The sequence below is a fragment of the Oncorhynchus kisutch genome, linkage group LG1 (genome assembly GCF_002021735.2).
Source record: "Oncorhynchus kisutch isolate 150728-3 linkage group LG1, Okis_V2, whole genome shotgun sequence".
Lineage (NCBI taxonomy): Eukaryota > Metazoa > Chordata > Actinopteri > Salmoniformes > Salmonidae > Oncorhynchus > Oncorhynchus kisutch.
In genome coordinates this window covers 67872995-67892064 of record NC_034174.2, presented here as the reverse complement: position 1 = coordinate 67892064, position 19070 = coordinate 67872995, and the positions used below count along the sequence as shown (strand labels likewise).

The 19070-nt window shown below is 44.7% G+C and overlaps 1 protein-coding gene across 1 annotated transcript in view; it reads left to right on the top strand.

The window, feature by feature from the left end:
- The window catches only part of LOC109892823 (netrin-1), a 96294-nt gene that overhangs the window by 63731 nt on the left and 13493 nt on the right, over nucleotides 1–19070 (top strand). Inside the window, exons 4-5 of the mRNA XM_031831240.1 lie at nucleotides 1374–1528; nucleotides 6621–6672. Of these exons, the coding sequence (XP_031687100.1) occupies nucleotides 1374–1528; nucleotides 6621–6672 (207 nt within the window). The remainder of the gene's footprint in view (nucleotides 1–1373; nucleotides 1529–6620; nucleotides 6673–19070) is intronic.

Sequence of the window (19070 nt, the reverse complement as noted above, 5' to 3'; positions counted from 1 at the left end):
AGAGAGAGAGAGAGAACGAAATCTCCAAATCTTGTACTGAATCTCAACATTCTCTGGTCATTTAGTAGAGTTCAGTTAAAAGCAGAAGCTAAGCAATTGCACATTGTGGTCTGTAAAACCAGTGTAACCGCTTATACCCACAAAACCTCAAATTGCATGGCTCAAACTGAGACCTTTGATGATTCTCATCATGACAAGTGACACTAGAGAGATGTAGGGAGACAATACACCCGCAGGCTTAAACCCAACATCACTGGCTAAAACCCAAAGTCATTTTCTAAAACCCGACATCATTGGCTGAAAACCAGTAATTTGCTGAAACCCGACATCATTGGGTTTTCTATAGGACATACTGTAAACATTCAACACAGGACACAGCCCATGGGACGCACACAACCAGACCCAAGTCGCATAGTTCTGTTACCCTGGCAACAACGTCTCATGGAGCTTAGGGGCTTGCTGACTAGAGGAAAGATTAGTAGAGAAGTTCTGGTATTGATTAGAATATAGGATTTGCGTCATGTGTGACATATCGTTATGGTAACCACACCATGCCTGGATATGAACAGTACAAACACACATAGACACAAGGAAAAACTTGCCAATAGTTTAACATGATTTATTACAATAGTTTACCTGTTATTCAACACTTTATCAAACTTGATATAGTGAGTTTAGTTGGCAAGATAGACCAACTGTGGGTTTAGTTGAAAATAAAGACAGGGGGTTAGCCTAGTGCAGGCAAAAGATGTTGCATTCCTGAAGCAGATGTCTTAGATAGACTCCCCAGGCAGAGAGGAAATCTGACAGCCATTTTGGTTCCAGACTCAAACCTCTGATTAATAAAAAACAGCCAATCAGGATTATCTCTCCTATTTAATCATCTAGTAAACACAGTCGCCTGTTCCATTATCCTTCTTTCACACACACACACATATTATAGAAAGAAGACAAAACATTTTGATCCTGGACAATCATACTGTCATGATCATGCTACCATGATAGCAGCTTGGAAAGAGCTAACGATTCCCAGCAGTCAATGTCAACCACCACTGTATGCCAGTTTGAATATGCTGAGCGTATGCTGTTCGTCTGTTCTTGCAGCGATGGCACTGCAAGTCAAGCTTGTCGTGTTGTGGACCCAAGTAAGTCCTGTCACTCTTCCTGCAGCAAGCCTCACAAGCTTCACTGTCTTTTCTGTCCTCGACGCTCACGTTTCCAACCCTGTTGTTACCACCACCACTGCTGTTGTTGTTGTTGTTGTTGTTTTGTACTGTATCTGTGCTCTCTCTGTACATGGGTGTTACGTGTTTTTGTGTCCCCACCCACGCCAAACGTGTGTTCTCTTACCTCTTCTCTTCTGTTCCTCACAGCATGTGATTGCCATCCCGTGGGTGCTGCTGGCAAAACCTGTAACCAAACCACGGGTCAATGTCCCTGTAAAGACGGCGTGACTGGTATCACGTGCAACCGCTGCGCTAAAGGCTACCAGCAGAGCCGCTCGCCCATTGCCCCCCTGCATAAGTACGTGGAACCCAGCCTTTCCTAGTTGCCTGAACTTGCCTCACCAGCCACCAGCCACCCATATTAAAACCTTTGGTCGAGATATTACTTTCGCCCATTCCATCTCTATGCTTGAAACTTTCATACATGCCCTCCACAAAGAAATTGACAATTTACAAAAAGGAACAAACTCACTCAACTAACCAACCAACTACACCCTCCCACCCACCCTCCGTCCCTCCCATCCATCCATCCACCCACCCAACCACCAACTCACCCTCCGTCCCTTCCATCCATGCATCCACCCTCCCTCCCCTCCCACCCACCACCCCAACTACCAACCCACCCACCCTCCCACCCACCCTCTGTCCCTCCCATCCATCCATCCATCCACCCAACCACCAACTCACCCTCCGTCCCTTCCATCCATGCATCCACCCTCCCTCCCTCCCACCCACCCACCCAACTACCAACCCACCCACCCTCCCACCCACCCTCTGTCCCTCCCATCCATCCATCCATCCACCCAACCACCAACTCACCCTCCGTCCCTTCCATCCATGCATCCACCCTCCCTCCCTCCCACCCACCCACCCAACTACCAACCCACCCACCCACCCACCCACCCAAACACCAACCCACCCTCCGTCCGTCCCTCCCATCCATCCATCCATCCACCCACCAACCACCAACCCACCCTCCGTCCCTTCCATCCATGCATCCACCCTCCCTCCCTCCCACCCAACTACCAACCCACCCTCTGTCCCTCCCATCCATCCATCCACCCACCCAACCACCAACTCACCCTCCGTCCCTTCCATCCATGCATCCACCCTCCCTCCCTCCCCCACCCACCCACCCAACTACCAACCAACCCACCCACCCACCCACCCACCCACCCAAACACCAACCCACCCTCCGTCCGTCCGTCCCTCCCATCCATCCATCCATCCACCCACCCAACCACCAACCCACCCTCCGTCCCTTCCATCCATGCATCCCACCCTCCCCTCCCCTCCCACCCACCCACCCAACTACCAACCCCACCCACCCACCCACCCACCCAAACACCAACCCACCCTCCGTCCGTCCCTCCCATCCATCCATCCATCCACCCACCCAACCACCAACCCACCCTCCGTCCCTTCCATCCATGCATCCACCCTCCCTCCCACCCACCCAACTACCAACCCACCCACCCACCCAACTACCAACCCAACCACCAACCCACCCTCCGTCCCTTCCATCCACCCACCCACACACACACCCTCCGTCCCTCCCATCCATCCACCCACCCACCCACCGTCCCTCCCATCCACCCTCCGTCCCCCCAACCACCCACCGTCCCTCCCTCCTCTGTCCTGGCTTGACAAACACACACTACATGGCGCAGAATCCTACTCTTCTTCTTTCTCTCCTCCATTGGTTTCCTCAGACAAGCATTTAGTCACAGTGTTCTGACCACCCGGTAAATCTGAAAACTAAAATAAACAAATCATCCCCCAGAATCCTCTGTGAAGCCTCAACCTCCCAATGTTGACAGTCCCCATAAATACAACACTGCCAATTCCTGGTCCAGAGCCTAGTTAACGAACACCATCTCTAGGATCCACCAGTGTCCCTCATTGGCTGAAAAGGGAAAAGGGCCAATGACCAAGGGCAATCAGCATCTCAAAACAAAAATAAAATGGCTGCCACTTTATCTTAATTATTTGGCATTTGTTTTCACAATAATTGCTGATTTTGGTCAATAAAATGATGATTCAGAGGTTAAATAAAAGCTATTATGAAATGAATTCTTCCGAAGGGATATTTTTGGCCAATGTCCAAGCCAAGGGGATATTTAAACCTACAAACTCCATTGGAATCGGATATCTTTGATTTTCCTGGGAAAGTCGCGCCACTCAGTCAGTGGTGTGAAACTTGGAGATGCTGAGGTCCCAGCGATCAGATGGGATCAACACAAATATTTAATTTCTTCAATAATTGCTAAATAATCTTTTTTAATGCCCTTCCCATTAACATTTAGCGATACTGAAACCTCTTACCAATTTCAGTTTTAACAGGGAGGGATAAAATGTCATATCTCTGACTTCACATACTTTCCAATGTAGAGGGTCGTAAATCAGACCATACGAGTCGATTATGAGAAACAGGCTCATTATTATTATGTGATCTGGCACGCGTGGCTGAATCCTGATCGGCTATCAGGGCTTGGCAGGTCGATTAGCAGTGACACAGAGTAATCAGTAGGGAGTAAAAACCACATGGCCTCTGGCAGCAATTTTTTTTTCTTGTCACAAGACAAATGCTTGCATTCTTAATGAGAAATTAGGCCTGTATAAATTAATCAATTAGGCCTGTATAAATTAGGCCTGTATAAATTAAACAATTATGGAAAAAGGGATACCTAATCAGTTGCACAACTGAATGCATTCAACCGAAATGTGTCTTCCACATTTAACCCAGCCCCTCTGAATCAAAGAGGCACGGGGGGGGCTGCCTTAATCGACGTCCACATCATCGGCGCCCGGGGAGCAGTTGTTGTTGGGGGTTAACTGCCTTGCTCAAAGGCAGTACGGCAGCAACCTTTTGGTTACTGGCCCAACACTCTTAACCACTAGGTGAAATATATAACATTTAAATAAACAATTGGGATAAGTCCTAATCAAATCAGAGGCGTTGAGCAAAAGACTTGATTCTTTCTTCCTTTACTACACAGAATCTTTATCTACAGTGGCTTGCAAAATTATTCACCCCTTTGGAATTTTTCCTATTTTGTTGCCTTACAACCTGGAATTAAATGGATTTTTGGGGGGGTTTGTATCATTTGATTGACACAACATGCCAACCACCTTGAAGATGCAAAATATTTTTCATTGTGAAACAAACCACAAATATGAAGAAAAAGTGAAAACTTGAGCGTGCATAACTATTCACCCCACAAAGTCAATACTTTGTAGAGCCACCTTTTGCAGAAATTACAGCTGCAAGTCTCTTGGGATATGTCTCTATAAGCTTGGCACATCTAGCCACTGGGATTTTTGCCCATTCTTCAAGGCAAAACTGCTCCAGCTCTTTCAAGTTGGATGAGTTCCTGCTGGTGTACAGCAATCTTGAAGTCAAACCACAGATTCTCAATTGGATTGAGGTCTGGGCTTTGACTAGGCCATTCCAAGACATTTAAATGTTTCCCCTTAAACCACTCGAGTGTTGCTTTAGCAGTATGCTTAGGGTCATTGTCCTGCTTGAAGGTGAACCTCCATCCCAGTCTCAAATCTCTGGAAGACTGAAACAGGTTTCCATCAAGAATTTCCCTGTATTTGGTGCCATCCATCATTCCTTCAAGTCTGACCAGTTTCCCAGTCCCTGCCGATGAAAATAATCCCCACAGAATGATGGGATGGCGTTCTCGGGGTGATGGAATAGCGTTTTCCATAATGGCCAAAAAGCTCAATTTTAGTCTCATCTGACCAGAGGACTTTCTTCCATATGTTTGGGGAGTCTCCCACATGCCTTTTGGGGAACACCAAACGTGTTTGCTTATTTTTGTCTGTAAGCAATGGATTTTTTTCTGGCAACTCTTCTGTAAAGCTCAGCTCTGTGGAGTGTACCACTTAAAGCGGTCCTATGGACAAATACAGCTCCTTCAGGGTTTTCTTTGGTCTCTTTGTTGCCTCTCTGATTAATGCCCTCCTTGCCTGGTCTGTGAGTTTTGGTGGGTGGCCCTCTCTTGGCAGGTTTGTTGTGGTGCCTTATTCTTTCCATTATTTAATAATGGATTTAACGGTGCTCTGTGGGATGTTCAGTTTCTGATCTTTTTTTATAACCCAAATCTGTACTTCTCCACAACTTTGTCCCTGACCTGTTTGGAGATCTCCTTGGTCTTCATGGTGCCGCTTGCTTGGTGGTGTTGCAGACTCTGGGGGCTTTCACAACAGGTGTATATACTGAGATCATGTGACAGATCATGTGACACTTAGATTGCACACAGGTGGACTTTATTTAATTAATGATGTGACTTCTGAAGGTAATTGGTTGCATCAGATCTTATTTAGGGGCTTCATAGCAAAGGGGGTGAATACATCTACACCCACCACTTTTCTGTTTTTTCATTTCTTTAGATTTTTTTTAAACAAATATTTTTTTCCATTTCACTTCACAAATTTGGACTATTTTGTGTATGTGTATTACAAGAAATCCAAATAAAAATCCATTTAAATACAGGTTGTAATGCAACAAAATAGGAAAAACGCCAAGGGGGGTGAATGCTTTTGCAAGTCACTGTATGCATGACCGCCAATACACTGCTATTGTGCTCTTTTCCTTTCCTGTGTATCTTATCTATCTTGCCACCCTTTCCTTTTATCTATGTGTTCTCATTCAACTGTATCTGTACTTCTCTGTCCTTGCTTCCCCTCGCTTCTTACACACCTGTTTCGGCGGTTTTATCCCCGTTTTGCCGCCAGTGTAACAAAATGCATTAGGTTTTTATATCTATTGTTATCTAATGTTACCATCCTGCTCCTTTGGAGATAAGAGGAGCTCTTTTCATGCATGGCTTCATTCAATGTCAACTTCCTGCCTCTGTAAATAGCCTACACGAGAGGGTGAAGGAGAGCTGAGAGAAGGAAGTCTTGGGTGTAAAACCGCAGATACCTCGTCGTGGGGGCGAATAGATGCGTGAGGGGGGAGACATTACAGATCCCCCCCCCCCCCCCCTGATATCTCCCCTCCAGATCTTAAGATTGAATCTCGCTGTTCCCCTTTGACCTGATCTGCCAGGTAGCTCCACCTGTACGGCATTCATATTAGGAAGTCCTCCGTTCTCAGACTTCCTAATATGGATACTGTACAGAGAAAGTAAATCTCTACAGGCGAAACCTAACTAGTAACCATCCCTTCGTACAGTTACCCCACACAGCATGTCTACATCTACTGAAAAACTGTAGGTTGTACATTAATACTAAAGCTTGTCTGCTGGAAAATAAACACTCTTATTGTATTGTATACTCGTCTTAATTTGCATAACTCTTTAATTCTATGTCAAATGTATTAAAACATAATGAAGCTAATTCTTGTCTGTGTTTGTGCGGTGTTTTTACCTGGAAACAGAGATTCCCGTTGTTCCCCCGACAACCACAGCCAGCAGTACAGAGGAGCCAGCAGGTGAGTGGATCCAGTCTCAGTCTCAGTCCTTATCTCTCACTACACTGCTTGTGTGATCCTAATTCCTCTGCAACATGGGATTATCAGAGCATGTTCTTGAGACTCATTTGTTGATATCAAACGGTTTAAATTCCACAGGCTACACCTGTGGATACCCATAATGCCTTTAGCTAGGATTTGGTTTACAGTGTGTATTTAGGCTGAGCAGAAAACAGAAAGAACCGCTCTCCCTCTCTTCCATCCCCACCCCTTCTAACTAAACATTTCCTTCACGTGAAATGTTAGAGCGAGTACAGTTTAAATTGGATCCCTGTTGCCTTCCCCCTCACTCCCCTCGTTAGAAGTTCATAAATATTAAATCAATTAGCCGTTGCCTTGGGATGTAGGTCCTTTAATCTTACACTCTTCATCCAATTAACTGTGTAACTGGAACGCAGTGGGGTGTTGGCACGGCAATGTTCTGGGCCGTGATATTGTTGATCTGTTGATTTTGTCTCTCTAAGAGGAAAGGAGAGGGAATATGGTAGTGAAAGGAAGAGAGAGGAATTTGGGGCTCTGGTGCTAATCAGGGAAGCGAGCTCTTTCTCGAATTCAGGAGAGATGAGACAGTAGCTTGTTCAGAGGGGATTTCTTCCAAATTATACAGTGTGCATCACTCTCCCACCAGCTACTGTCAAAGCACGGCAGTATTGTATATATATAATTTAATGGACTACTTCCTTAGTTAAATCTTATTAATTAACATGGAGAGATGAAATGGAAATTGATGTAACTTTTATATAAACACCTGTTAAACTTGAAAATTAAGCTAGAGACACGGTATGAGAAAAAACTATTCAGGAAAGAATGTTAAGAACGGCATTACAAATGAGCAAAGATGGCAATGAAGATTTGTCACTAGTTAGTCACTACAAGAACCTGTCAGAGGGCAACACAGGCCACATCCTTCTCCTTTGCCCCTAGCTCGTGGAAAAGTGTGGTCATAGCGATGTTCCTCTCCCAGACAGAGAGAGGAGTTGTAGCGTGCCAGAGCGCCTGGCAGCTGTTCTCAGACCTCCCATTGGCCGTCTCTACTGCTGTTCTGACAGATCAGATTGACAGGGAAGTGAGGTTACTGCTGGTGTTGGAGAGTAAAGCCCCCCCCCCCTCTTTTTTCCCTCTTTCAATCACTCCTCTTCTCTTCTGAGGGTTCCCTGTGTTTAGGGTCACTGTGGCAGATGTGTTGTTGCCTACACTTACCACCTGGGGGCGGTCCATCAGGAAGTCCAGGATCCAGTTGCAGAGGGAGGTGTTCAGTCCCAGGGTCCTTAGCTCAGTGATGAGTTTTGTGGTCACTATGGTGTTGAACACTGAGCTGTAGTCAACAGCATTCTGATATAGGTGTTATTTTTGTTCAGGTGGGAAAAGGCAGTGTGGAGTGCGATTGAGATTGCATCATCTGTGGATCTCTTGGGGCGGTATGCGAATTGGAGTGGTTCTAGGATTTCCGGGATGATGGTGTTGATGTGCGCCATGACCAGCCTTTCAAAGCACTTTATGGCTACCGACGTGAGTGCTACGGGGCAGTAGTCATTTGGGAAGGTTACCTTCTCTTTCTTGGGCACAGGGACTATGGTGGTCTGCTTGAAATTGAGGTATTACAGACTCTGTCAGGGAGGGGTTGAAAATGTCAGTGAAGACACTTGCCAGTTGGTCCACGCATGCTCAGAGTACACATCCTGGTAATTCATCTGTTGATATGTTTAAAGGTCTTGCTCACATCAGCTACGGAGAGCGGCCGTTGCTCTCATGCATGCTTCAGTGTTGCTTGCCTCGAAGCAAGCATAAAAGGCATTTAGCCCATCTGGTAGGCTCGTGTCACTGGGCAGCTCATGTCTGGGTTTCCCTTTGTAGTCTATAATTGTTTGCAAGCCCCGCCACATCCGACGAGCATCAGAGCCGGTGTAGTAGAATTCAATCTTAGTCCTGTATTGACGCTTTGCCTGTTTGATGGTTCGTCACAGGGCATAGTAGGATTTCTTGTAAGCTTCCGGGTTAGAGTCCCACACCTTGAAAGCTGCAGCTCTAGCCTTTAGCTTGGTGCACATGTTCCTGTAATCCATGGCTTCTGGTTGGGATATGTACGTACGGTCACTGTGGGGACGACGTCGTCGATGCACTTATTGATGAAGCCAGTGACTGAGGTGGTATACTCCTCAATGCCATTGGATGAATCCTGGAACATATTCCAGTCTGTGCAAGCAAAACATTCCTGAAGCGTAGCATCCGCATCAACTAACTACTTCCGTATTGAGCGAGTCACTGGTTCTTCCTGCTTTCGTTTTTGCTTGTAAGCCGGAATCAGGAGGATAGAATTAAGGTTAGATTTGCCAAATGGAGGGCGGTGTGTGGAGTAAAGGTGGTCTAAAGTTTATTTCCTCTGGTTGCATCTGTGACATGCAGGTAGAAATGAGGTAAAACAGATTTAAGTTTGTCTGCATTAAAGTCCCTGGCCACTAGGAGTGCCGCTTCTGAATGAGCATTTTCTTGTTTGCTTATGGCCTTATACAGCTCGTTGAGTGCGGTCTTAGTGCCAGGGTCGGTTTGTGGTCGTAAATAGACGGCTACAAAAAATATAAATGAAAACTCTCATGGTAGATAGTGTCGTCTACAGCTTATCATGAGGTACTCTACCTCAGGCGAGCAATACCTCAAGACTACCTTAATATTAGACATTGCGCACCAGCTGTGATTGACAAATAGACACACATCCCCTCCCTAGTCTGGGAGCAACATTATATCCTTTGCATCCTTCCCTGGCTGTACTAAACAAACTGTGGGTTCCCATGTATTGTATCCTGAACAGTGAACACAGATGTTTTCAAAAGGCAAGTGAATCACTGGCTGGTCAAGAACTCTCAATTTTCAACATCACTTGATAATTCGCCATAGTTCTCCTTAGTTCCGTCGTCCCTGATTCTCTGCATTTGAGTGAGCATTAACGCAGGTGTTCTTGCGGAATAAGAGCTAAAGAACTCCCGTTATAATCCTTTTGATTAAACTGTGTCATCGGACCAATGTAAACATCATTATAGAGGAAACGTATAATGATACTGACCACGTAACTCCGTATAACGTAATCACCTGGGGTAATTCCTGTACATACAACTTGAATGGGTGCGACATACTATGAACATTCTATAGAAATGGGAGATGTTGAAATCAAGCAGATTGCAAGGTGGGGTACTTTGACTGACAGATTGCATCGGTCACGTCAGATTCCTGGGTAGACGGACAGAGGTCCGGCGGGAACACTCAGGCTTCCAAACCAGAGGATACATAGTTTCACACATTACTGGGTCTGGACTGAGCCAACCACTGGATGGCTTGGTACGTGGACAAATGGGATCTCATCCAATGCATGATTGGTGACAGATGTGGTTGTTCTTACCAGGGCCTCACCACCAGTCCCCCAAATGTGTGCCTATGTCGTTAGTGAAGCATATATATACTGAAAAAATATATAACAAATTTCAAAGATTTTTACTGAGTTACAGTTCATGTAATGAAATCATTCAATTGAAATAAATTAATTGGGCCCTAATCTATGGATTTCATATGACTGGGAATACAGATATGCATTTGTTGGTCACAGACACCTTAGCAAAAAAGGTAGTGGCGTGGATCAGAAATCCAGTCAGTGTCTGGTGTGAACACCATTTACCTCATGCAGCACCACACATCTCCTTCTCATAGAGTTGACCAGGCTGTTGATTGTGGCCTGTGGCATGTTGTCCCACTCCTCTTCAACGGCTGTGTGAAGTTGTGGATATTGGCGGAAACTGTAACACATTGTCGAACACGTCGATCCAGAGCATCCCACACATGCTTAATGGGTGACATGTCTGGTGAGTATGCAGGCCATGGAGGAACTGGGACATTTTCAGCTTCAAGGAATAGTGTACAGACCCTTGCGACATGGGGCCGTGCATTATCATGCTGAAACATGAGGTGACGGCGGCGGATGAATGGCACATCAATGGGCCTTAGGATCTCATCTCTGTTTTTGTGCTCATTTCAGCTCATAAAACCAACACTTTAAATGTATACATTGAAGAAAAATATAAACGCAACATGTAAAGTGTTGGAGAGAGAGACATACAGACAGATGCAGATATATACATTGTTTTATCTAGATGGAGAGACTTTAAGTGACGAGTCATGACATTATTTCTACTTTGGTTTGTAAGGTAGGACTAAAGGAAGAGAAACCGGCATGCTTGGGGTGGGCTGATTATAGGTGAGGCTGGACAGCTGTGCAGCAGGTGCCTCCCCCCTACCCCAACCCCATCGGAGTCGGTTGAGGGAAGTGGTGGTGGGGGGAGGGGGGGTATTAATTTGTCTCCAATGATGTGTTCTGGGTTCCCCACCTCCCTGAGTACATGGAGGGGTGGAATGCATGGCGAATATCTCGGACGGCAAGGCACAGACAAAACACATATTGTGCGGTTAGGTCACGGATAGTGTGAGTAGTCACTCCCCCTTGGTCCTCGCCTGACAGAGATGTCTGTAGAGCAACGGAATGTGGAGGAGATTATAACAGCTGAGCTGACCACCATAATGTCAACCAGTGACCACAACCAGGGTGGTATTAATTAGGCACGAAATGGAAGAAAAACAGTCAGAATCGCTATAAAACGGGGAGTTACTGTCGAAAGTCGTCCAATGAGAAGCGTTCGTTTTCGGTTACAAAACGTTTTGGGACGGTGTGCCCTTATGAACATGATCCAGGATATGGGTCACGATGATGATGATAAGAAAGATGTGGGTTTTTTTTGTGGCTGGAATAGTTCAGGATTTGCAGTGAGACCCTCCCTGGATATTTGGGACATGAGTCTCTCTCTGGATCCACGCTACACACCCTGTTAATACTCTCTGCTGCCTCACTGGGCTTTAGTGTTGTGTCATGGGATTTTATTACCTGCTCCTAGTTTAATATGAGCGAGAGAGAGAGGAGAGAGAGAGAGAGAGGAGAGAGAGAAATGTTGACCCGAGGTAGAGGGAGAGGGAGAGAACGGGGAGAAAATAGCATCTTAATAGCATTGTATTGGCGTGTCATCATCATCGATACCAAACCCACAATATGATTTATGGCTTGGCAATCTCAGCCTGGCTCTCACAACACGAACACATTGGCATCTGCCTCTTCACTGTCTTCTGTTGTCTGCATGCTGGGATGGAGCCAGCATCATTGCCCACTGACTCCACTGAAACTCAATTGCAGTAATAGGGATGACCACACTCTTGTTTTCAGATTGGTTCCACAGGACATGCCGCCCAAAACAAACAACCCACAAAAGCATCATGAATCATAAATAGACGCTTTCGCTCTGTTGTTTCCCAGCTCTGTCGCTCACTGGGATCGAAAACAACTTTTCTCTAACTTCAGGAGGATGAAAGAATGAATGAATGAAAGAGAGAGAGAGAGAGAGAGAGAGAGAGGCTGTGTACGAAACCTGTCTTGCCTACTACTTACAAAAACTGCATACTGTGTACTAACCATACTACATACTATTTAGAATGTACTGTTTAGTAAAAATCTATTCAATAGGCAACAGATATCACCATACTAGACTCACCCTTACTGAGAACACGTCATCTGATGTGAAACTGCACCGTTTCCCCCCATTCTATCATTATGGTGCAGCAGGTCTCACTATCAGCTGCTGTCAAACACGCCTGGATCTGAAAAGAGGATTCTCTTCCTCAATAGCACGCAGCAAGATGTAGATGAAAATCCGAAACGAGTATATGACACGGCATACCATTTTTTTTAAACATACTATAAAACGTTCTATTTTCACATTCCAAAAATACCAAAAATTCCTACTGTTTAGAACGCAATTATGGGTATTTGGACACGGCCAGTGTTGTGTTTGAGAACATCTAAAGCGAGACCGATTCAAGACCAAGACCGGAGCAAATCGAGTCCGAGGCTGGAGGGGGGCAAGACCGAGTCAAGACCGAGTCAAGACCGAGTCAAGACCAAGTCAAGACCGAATCAAGACCGAGTCAAGACCAAGTCAAGACCGAGTCAAGACCAAGTCAAGACTGAGTCAAGACCAAGTCAAGACCAAGTCAAGACCGAGTCAAGACCGAGGCTGGAGGGGGCGAGACCGAGTCAAGACCGAGTCAAGACCAAGTCAAGACCGAGTCAAGACCGAGTCAAGACCGAGTCAAGACCAAGTCAAGACCGAGTCAAGACCAAGTCAAGACCGAATCAAGACCGAGTCAAGACCAAGTCAAGACCGAGTCAAGACCAAGTCAAGACTGAGTCAAGACCAAGTCAAGACCAAGTCAAGACCGAGACCAGACAAATGCAAGTCCAATTCAAGACCATGACTGTAATAGTGTCTTATCGCCATGATAAGAGTTCAAAATGTTCTGTGTTCATATTTCAGAAGAGCAGTTTGTTCTTCCTTACACAGAGACAAGACCGAGACACTCAATATTTGGTCTCGAGACCGGTCTCAAGGACTACAACACTGGACACGGCCAGAGAGAAGAAAGAAATGAAGAAACAAAGAACAAGAAAGAAAGAAAGAAAACAATTAAGAAAACTCTCTTTGGACAGGGTCCAGCCCTACTGAAATGATCCCAGCAGCCCAACAGCCCAGGCACTGTGGTTTTAATCTAATTACATGCTTTATTTGCAACAATTTGTCTCTCAATCAGTCTTGTTCACGGAGAAGAAAGAAGTAGTGAGGAGAAAGGCCTCCCCCATGCCCCTATTTACACCTCTTTGTTCCAGCTAAGCAGGTCCCTGTCACTGGGTCCTGTCTAGGTCTTTGCGCTACTTTTATCCATGTAGATAAAAGTCTGAAAAATGTGCCTAGGACTTAAAGACTAAGTGTCAATCAATCTCTCCCACTGCTAAAGAAGCACAGACACATCCAGGCGGCAAAGGAGCGTCTCTCAGCGTTTCTCCTTCCTCGCTCAAACAACCGAGAAACAAAGGGAACGACACCTCCCAGTAAGAAAGCGTAGAGAGGGGATGGAGAGGGGAGGCGCGGAGGGGAGGTACACAGAGCTCAGCGCCCCTGGACTCATTCCACTTCCCCTGACTAGAGTGTCCCACACAAAGGGTACATTTGTCCTCGCGGTGGGGGACTGCCTGGTCCTGTATGGGGATCTGGGGGTGCTCGTCTCAGGAGTACACTAATGGCCAACGAGCGCTATCAAAGGAAAGTATCATGATGCCATCAAGGGGTTTATGGGAAAGCAAAAGCAGCCTTTTCCACAGGCCCGGGTCGTCATTTACATGGAAATCAGGCGCCGCTCTGCCTAGTATAGACTCAATTTCATCTACTGTGCCATTTTTCCCCTCACAACTACCTTCTCCAACCCCATCAGCTGAGACGATTTTGGGTTTACTTGAAACCCCTCACCCCGCCAACCAACTTCGTCCTCTTCTAGTGTCCCCCCAGCCACTCTCCCACCCTCCTCTACTTTGGGTGAATTTTTCCTCGTTTCAGCGTTACCCAGGCAACCTCATTCACCCAGAATATAAAGGGAAGTATAAGGCAGGCATGGAGCACGGACCTGGTCACAACAATGAAGTTTGTTCATATTCAGGCTGGCTGAAAGGTCTTATCCTTCCTCCTACCAGCCCATCACCCTGCTTAACACATCACCCCCTCCCCTACTCATTCTTCCCTCTCACTCCCTCCCTTCATGTCTCACTTTGTGAAAAGATAGCACGATTAAAACCTTTTCAGAGGAGAGTTGAGGGAACTGTGCCGATACAGTACTCTGGATCCAATTTGTGTCAGAGAGTGAAAAAAGGGAAACAAAAGATTTGAATTCCTATGTTTGGCCTCGCGTCATGCTCTCTTTACTGAAGGTGACTGGCGGTGTGGCAGCGGAGCGTGGGGCAATCAGGAAAGCCTTGGCACCTTTTCTGCCAAGGTTAAATCAGAGAAGTGGGCTGTGTGGATATACACTTAAAGTCCCAGTAATTCATCACAAACCTGTACCTAACCGAACTGAGTCAAGGCAAGCAGTACTACTCTGGCCTGATGCATCTACCATAGTTGCTAAAACTGTGGTGGAATAAACTAAATATCTGAGCCAGCACAGTACAGTTCAGAGGCTTCATTTATAAATGCTGTGTACATATAAAATATTCCCCGAAACATGCCTGCTCCCATTTTCCTGTAAAAGTTGCCATTTATAAAAACAGAACAACCTTTTCTAGTGGTTGAAGTATTGTATTGCACTCATGCAAGTATTGTGTGCAAAATCAGGGATATGATGACATGATTTTCCCCCAAAACCCCCACAAAAAAACCTGAAAACATAACAACAAGATGTTGCCATTTGCCATTAGTGAGAAGAGTGAAATCAATGTATTTTATTTTTGGAATCTAAAATAATTTGATATACAGAACCAGAAAGTAGTCATACCTCTTGACTTATTCCACATTCGTTGTGTTACAGCCTGAATTCAAATGGATTGCAAAGTGAAAACATGTTTTTAGAATTTTTTAGCAAATTTATTGAAAATTAAATACAGAAATAACAAAGTTACATACAGTGCCTTGCGAAAGTATTCGGCCCCCTTGAACTTTGCGACCTTTTGCCACATTTCAGGCTTCAAACATAAAGATATAAAACTGTATTTTTTTGTGAAGAATCAACAACAAGTGGGACACAATCATGAAGTGGAACGACATTTATTGGATATTTCAAACTTTTTTAACAAATCAAACCTTTTGCTGCGATTACAGCTGTAAGTCGCTTGGGGTATGTCTCTATCAGTTTTGCACATCGAGAGACTGAATTTTTTTCCCATTCCTCCTTGCAAAACAGCTCGAGCTCAGTGAGGTTGGATGGAGAGCATTTGCGAACAGCAGTTTTCAGTTCTTTCCACAGATTCTCGATTGGATTCAGGTCTGGACTTTGACTTGGCCATTCTAACACCTGGATATGTTTATTTTTGAACCATTCCATTGTAGATTTTGCTTTATGTTTTGGATCATTGTCTTGTTGGAAGACAAATCTCCGTCCCAGTCTCAGGTCTTTTGCAGACTCCATCAGGTTTTCTTCCAGAATGGTCCTGTATTTGGCTCCATCCATCTTCCCATCAATTTTAACCATCTTCCCTGTCCCTGCTGAAGAAAAGCAGGCCCAAACCATGATGCTGCCACCACCATGTTTGACAGTGGGGATGGTGTGTGCAGGGTGATGAGCTGTGTTGCTTTTACGCCAAACATAACGTTTTTTGCATTGTTGCCAAAAAGTTCAATTTTGGTTTCATCTGACCAGAGTACCTTCTTCCACATGTTTGGTGTGTCTCCCAGGTGGCTTGTGGCAAACTTTAAACAACACTTTTTATGGATATCTTTAAGAAATGGCTTTCTTCTTGCCACTCTTCCATAAAGGCCAGATTTATGTAATATATGACTGATTGTTGTCCTATGGACAGAGTCTCCCACCTCAGCTGTAGATCTCTGCAGTTCATCCAGAGTGATCATGGGCCTCTTGGCTGCATCTTTGATCAGTCTTCTCCTTGTATGAGCTGAAAGTTTAGAGGGACGGCCAGGTCTTGGTAGATTTGCAGTGGTCTGATACTCCTTCCCTTTCAATATTATCGCTTGCACAGTGCTCCTTGGGATGTTTAAAGCTTGGGAAATCTTTTTGTATCCAAATCCGGCTTTAAACGTCTTTACAACAGTATCTCGGACCTGCCTGGTGTGTTCCTTGTTCTTCATGATGCTCTCTGCGCTTTTAACGGACCTCTGAGACTATCACAGTGCAGGTGCATTTATACGGAGACTTGATTACACACAGGTGGATTGTATTTATCATCATTAGTCATTTGGGTCAACATTGGATCATTCAGAGATCCTCACTGAACTTCTGGAGAGAGTTTGCTGCACTGAAAGTAAAGGGGCTGAATAATTTTGCACGCCCAATTTTTCAGTTTTTGATTTGTTAAAAAAGTTTGAAATATCCAATAAATGTCGTTCCACTTCATGATTGTGTCCCACTTGTTGTTGATTCTTCACAAAAAAATACAGTTTTATATCTTTATGTTTGAAGCCTGAAATGTGGCAAAAGGTCGCAAAGTTCAAGGGGGCCGAATACTTTCGCAAGGCACTGTAAGTATTCATCACACCCATGAGCCAATACATGTTAGAATCACCTTTGGCAGCGATTACAGCTGTGAGTCTTTCTGGGTAAGTCTCTAAGAGATTTCCACACCTGAATTGTGCAACATTTGCCTATTATTCTTTTAAAAAATGTCAAGTTTGATCATTGCTAGACAGCCAATTTCAAGTCTTGCTATAGATTTTCAAGCCGATTTAAGTCAAAACTGTAACTAGGCCACTCAGGAACATTCAATATCGTCTTGGTAAGCAACTATTTAATTTTATTGTCATGCTGAAATGTGAATTTGTCTCCCAGTGTCTGTTGGAAAGCAGACTGAACCAGGTATTCCGTTAGGATTTTGCCTGTGCTTGGCTCTATTCCGTTTCTTAGTCCTAAGCCGATAACAAGCATACCCATAACATGATGCAGCAACCACCATGCTTGAAAATATGAAGAGTGGTACTCAGTGATGTGTTGGAAATGTCCCAAACATAACACTTTGTATTCAGGACAAAAAGTTTATTCCATTGCCACATTTTTTGCAGCATTACTTTTGTGACTTGTTGCATACAGGATGCATGTTTTGGAATATTTGTATTCTCTATAGGCTTCCTTCTTGTCACTCTGTCAATTAGATTTGTATTGTGGAGTAACTACATCCTCTGTTTTCTCCTATCACAGCCATTAAACTTTGTAGCTGTTTTGAAGTCATGGTGAAATCCTTGAGCGGTTTCCTTCCTCTCCGGCAAATGAGTTAGGAAGGACGCCTGTATCTTTGTAGTGACTGAGTGTATTGATATACAGTCCAAAGTGTAATTAATAACTTCACCATGCTCAAAGGTATATTCAATGTCTGTTTATTGTATTTGTTTACTCATCTACCAATATGTGCCCTTCTTTGCAAGGCATTGGAAAACCTCCCTGGTCTTTGTGGTTGAATCTGTGTATGAAATGTACTGTTCGACTGAGGGACCTTATAGATAATTGTATGTGTGGGGTACAAAGTTGAGGTAGTCATTCATATCATGTTAAACATTATTATTGGACACAGAGTGAGTCCATGCAACGTATTCTATGACTTATTAATCACATTTCTACTCATGAATTTATGTAGGCTTGCTATAACTAAGGAGTTGAATACTAATTGACTCAAGACATTTCAACTTTTCATTTGTAAACATTTCTAAAAACACAATTCCACTTTGACATTACGAGGTATTGCATGTAGGCCTGGGGTTATTTTCATGACCGCTGCAGAATAAATTCCTCCTATTTTCTAGCCATGATCGGGTCATTTTCCCTATGTAGCCATACAACAAATTACGATGCATCTCCCATTTAATTGGGACTAGTAGCCTAAATAGATTCTGTTTTTTTAAGCTAAACTTGCTTTTTGCCTGAGTAACCTCTGGTGGCAGAGCATTCCATGATAACATGGCTCTATACATGCTGTACAGTACCTAGCCTAAATAGATAGGCTATGTACAGTGCCTTCAGAAAGTATTCAGACCCCTTGACTTTTTCCACATTCTGTTAGGTTACAGCCCTATTTGAAAATGGATTAAATAGTTCCCCACCCCCCCTCATCACAATCTACACACAATACCCCATAATAACAAAGCAAAAACAGGTTTTTAGAATTTTTTGCTAATTTATAAAACTTCAAATACTGAAATACCACATTTACATAAGTATTCAGACCTTTACTCAGTACTTTGTTGAAGCACCTTTGGCAGCGATTACAGCATAGAGTCTTCTTGGGTATGATGCTACAAGCTTGGCACACCTGTATTTGGGGAGTTTCTCCCATTCTTCTCTGCAGATCTTCTCAAGCTCTGTCAGGTTTGATGGGGACCGCTGCTGCACAGCTCTTTTTCAGGTCTCTCCAGAGATGTTCGATCAGGTTTAAGTCCAGGCTCTGGCTGGACCACTCAAGGACATTCAGAGACTGTCCCGAAGCCACTCCTGCGTTGTCTTGGCTGTGTGCTTAGGGTCGTTGTCCTGTTGGAAGGTGAAACTTTGCCCCAGTCTGAGGTCTTGAGCACTCTGGAGCAGGTTTTCATGAAGGATCTCTCTGTACTTTGCCTTGTTCATCTTTGCCTCAATCCTGACTAGTCTCTCAGTCCCTGCTGCTGAAAAACATCCCCACAGCATGATGCGGCCACCACCGTGCTTCACCGTAGAGATTGTGCCCGGTTTCCTCCAGACATGACGATTGGCATTCAGGCCAAAGAGTTCAATCTTGGTTTCATCAGACCAGAGAA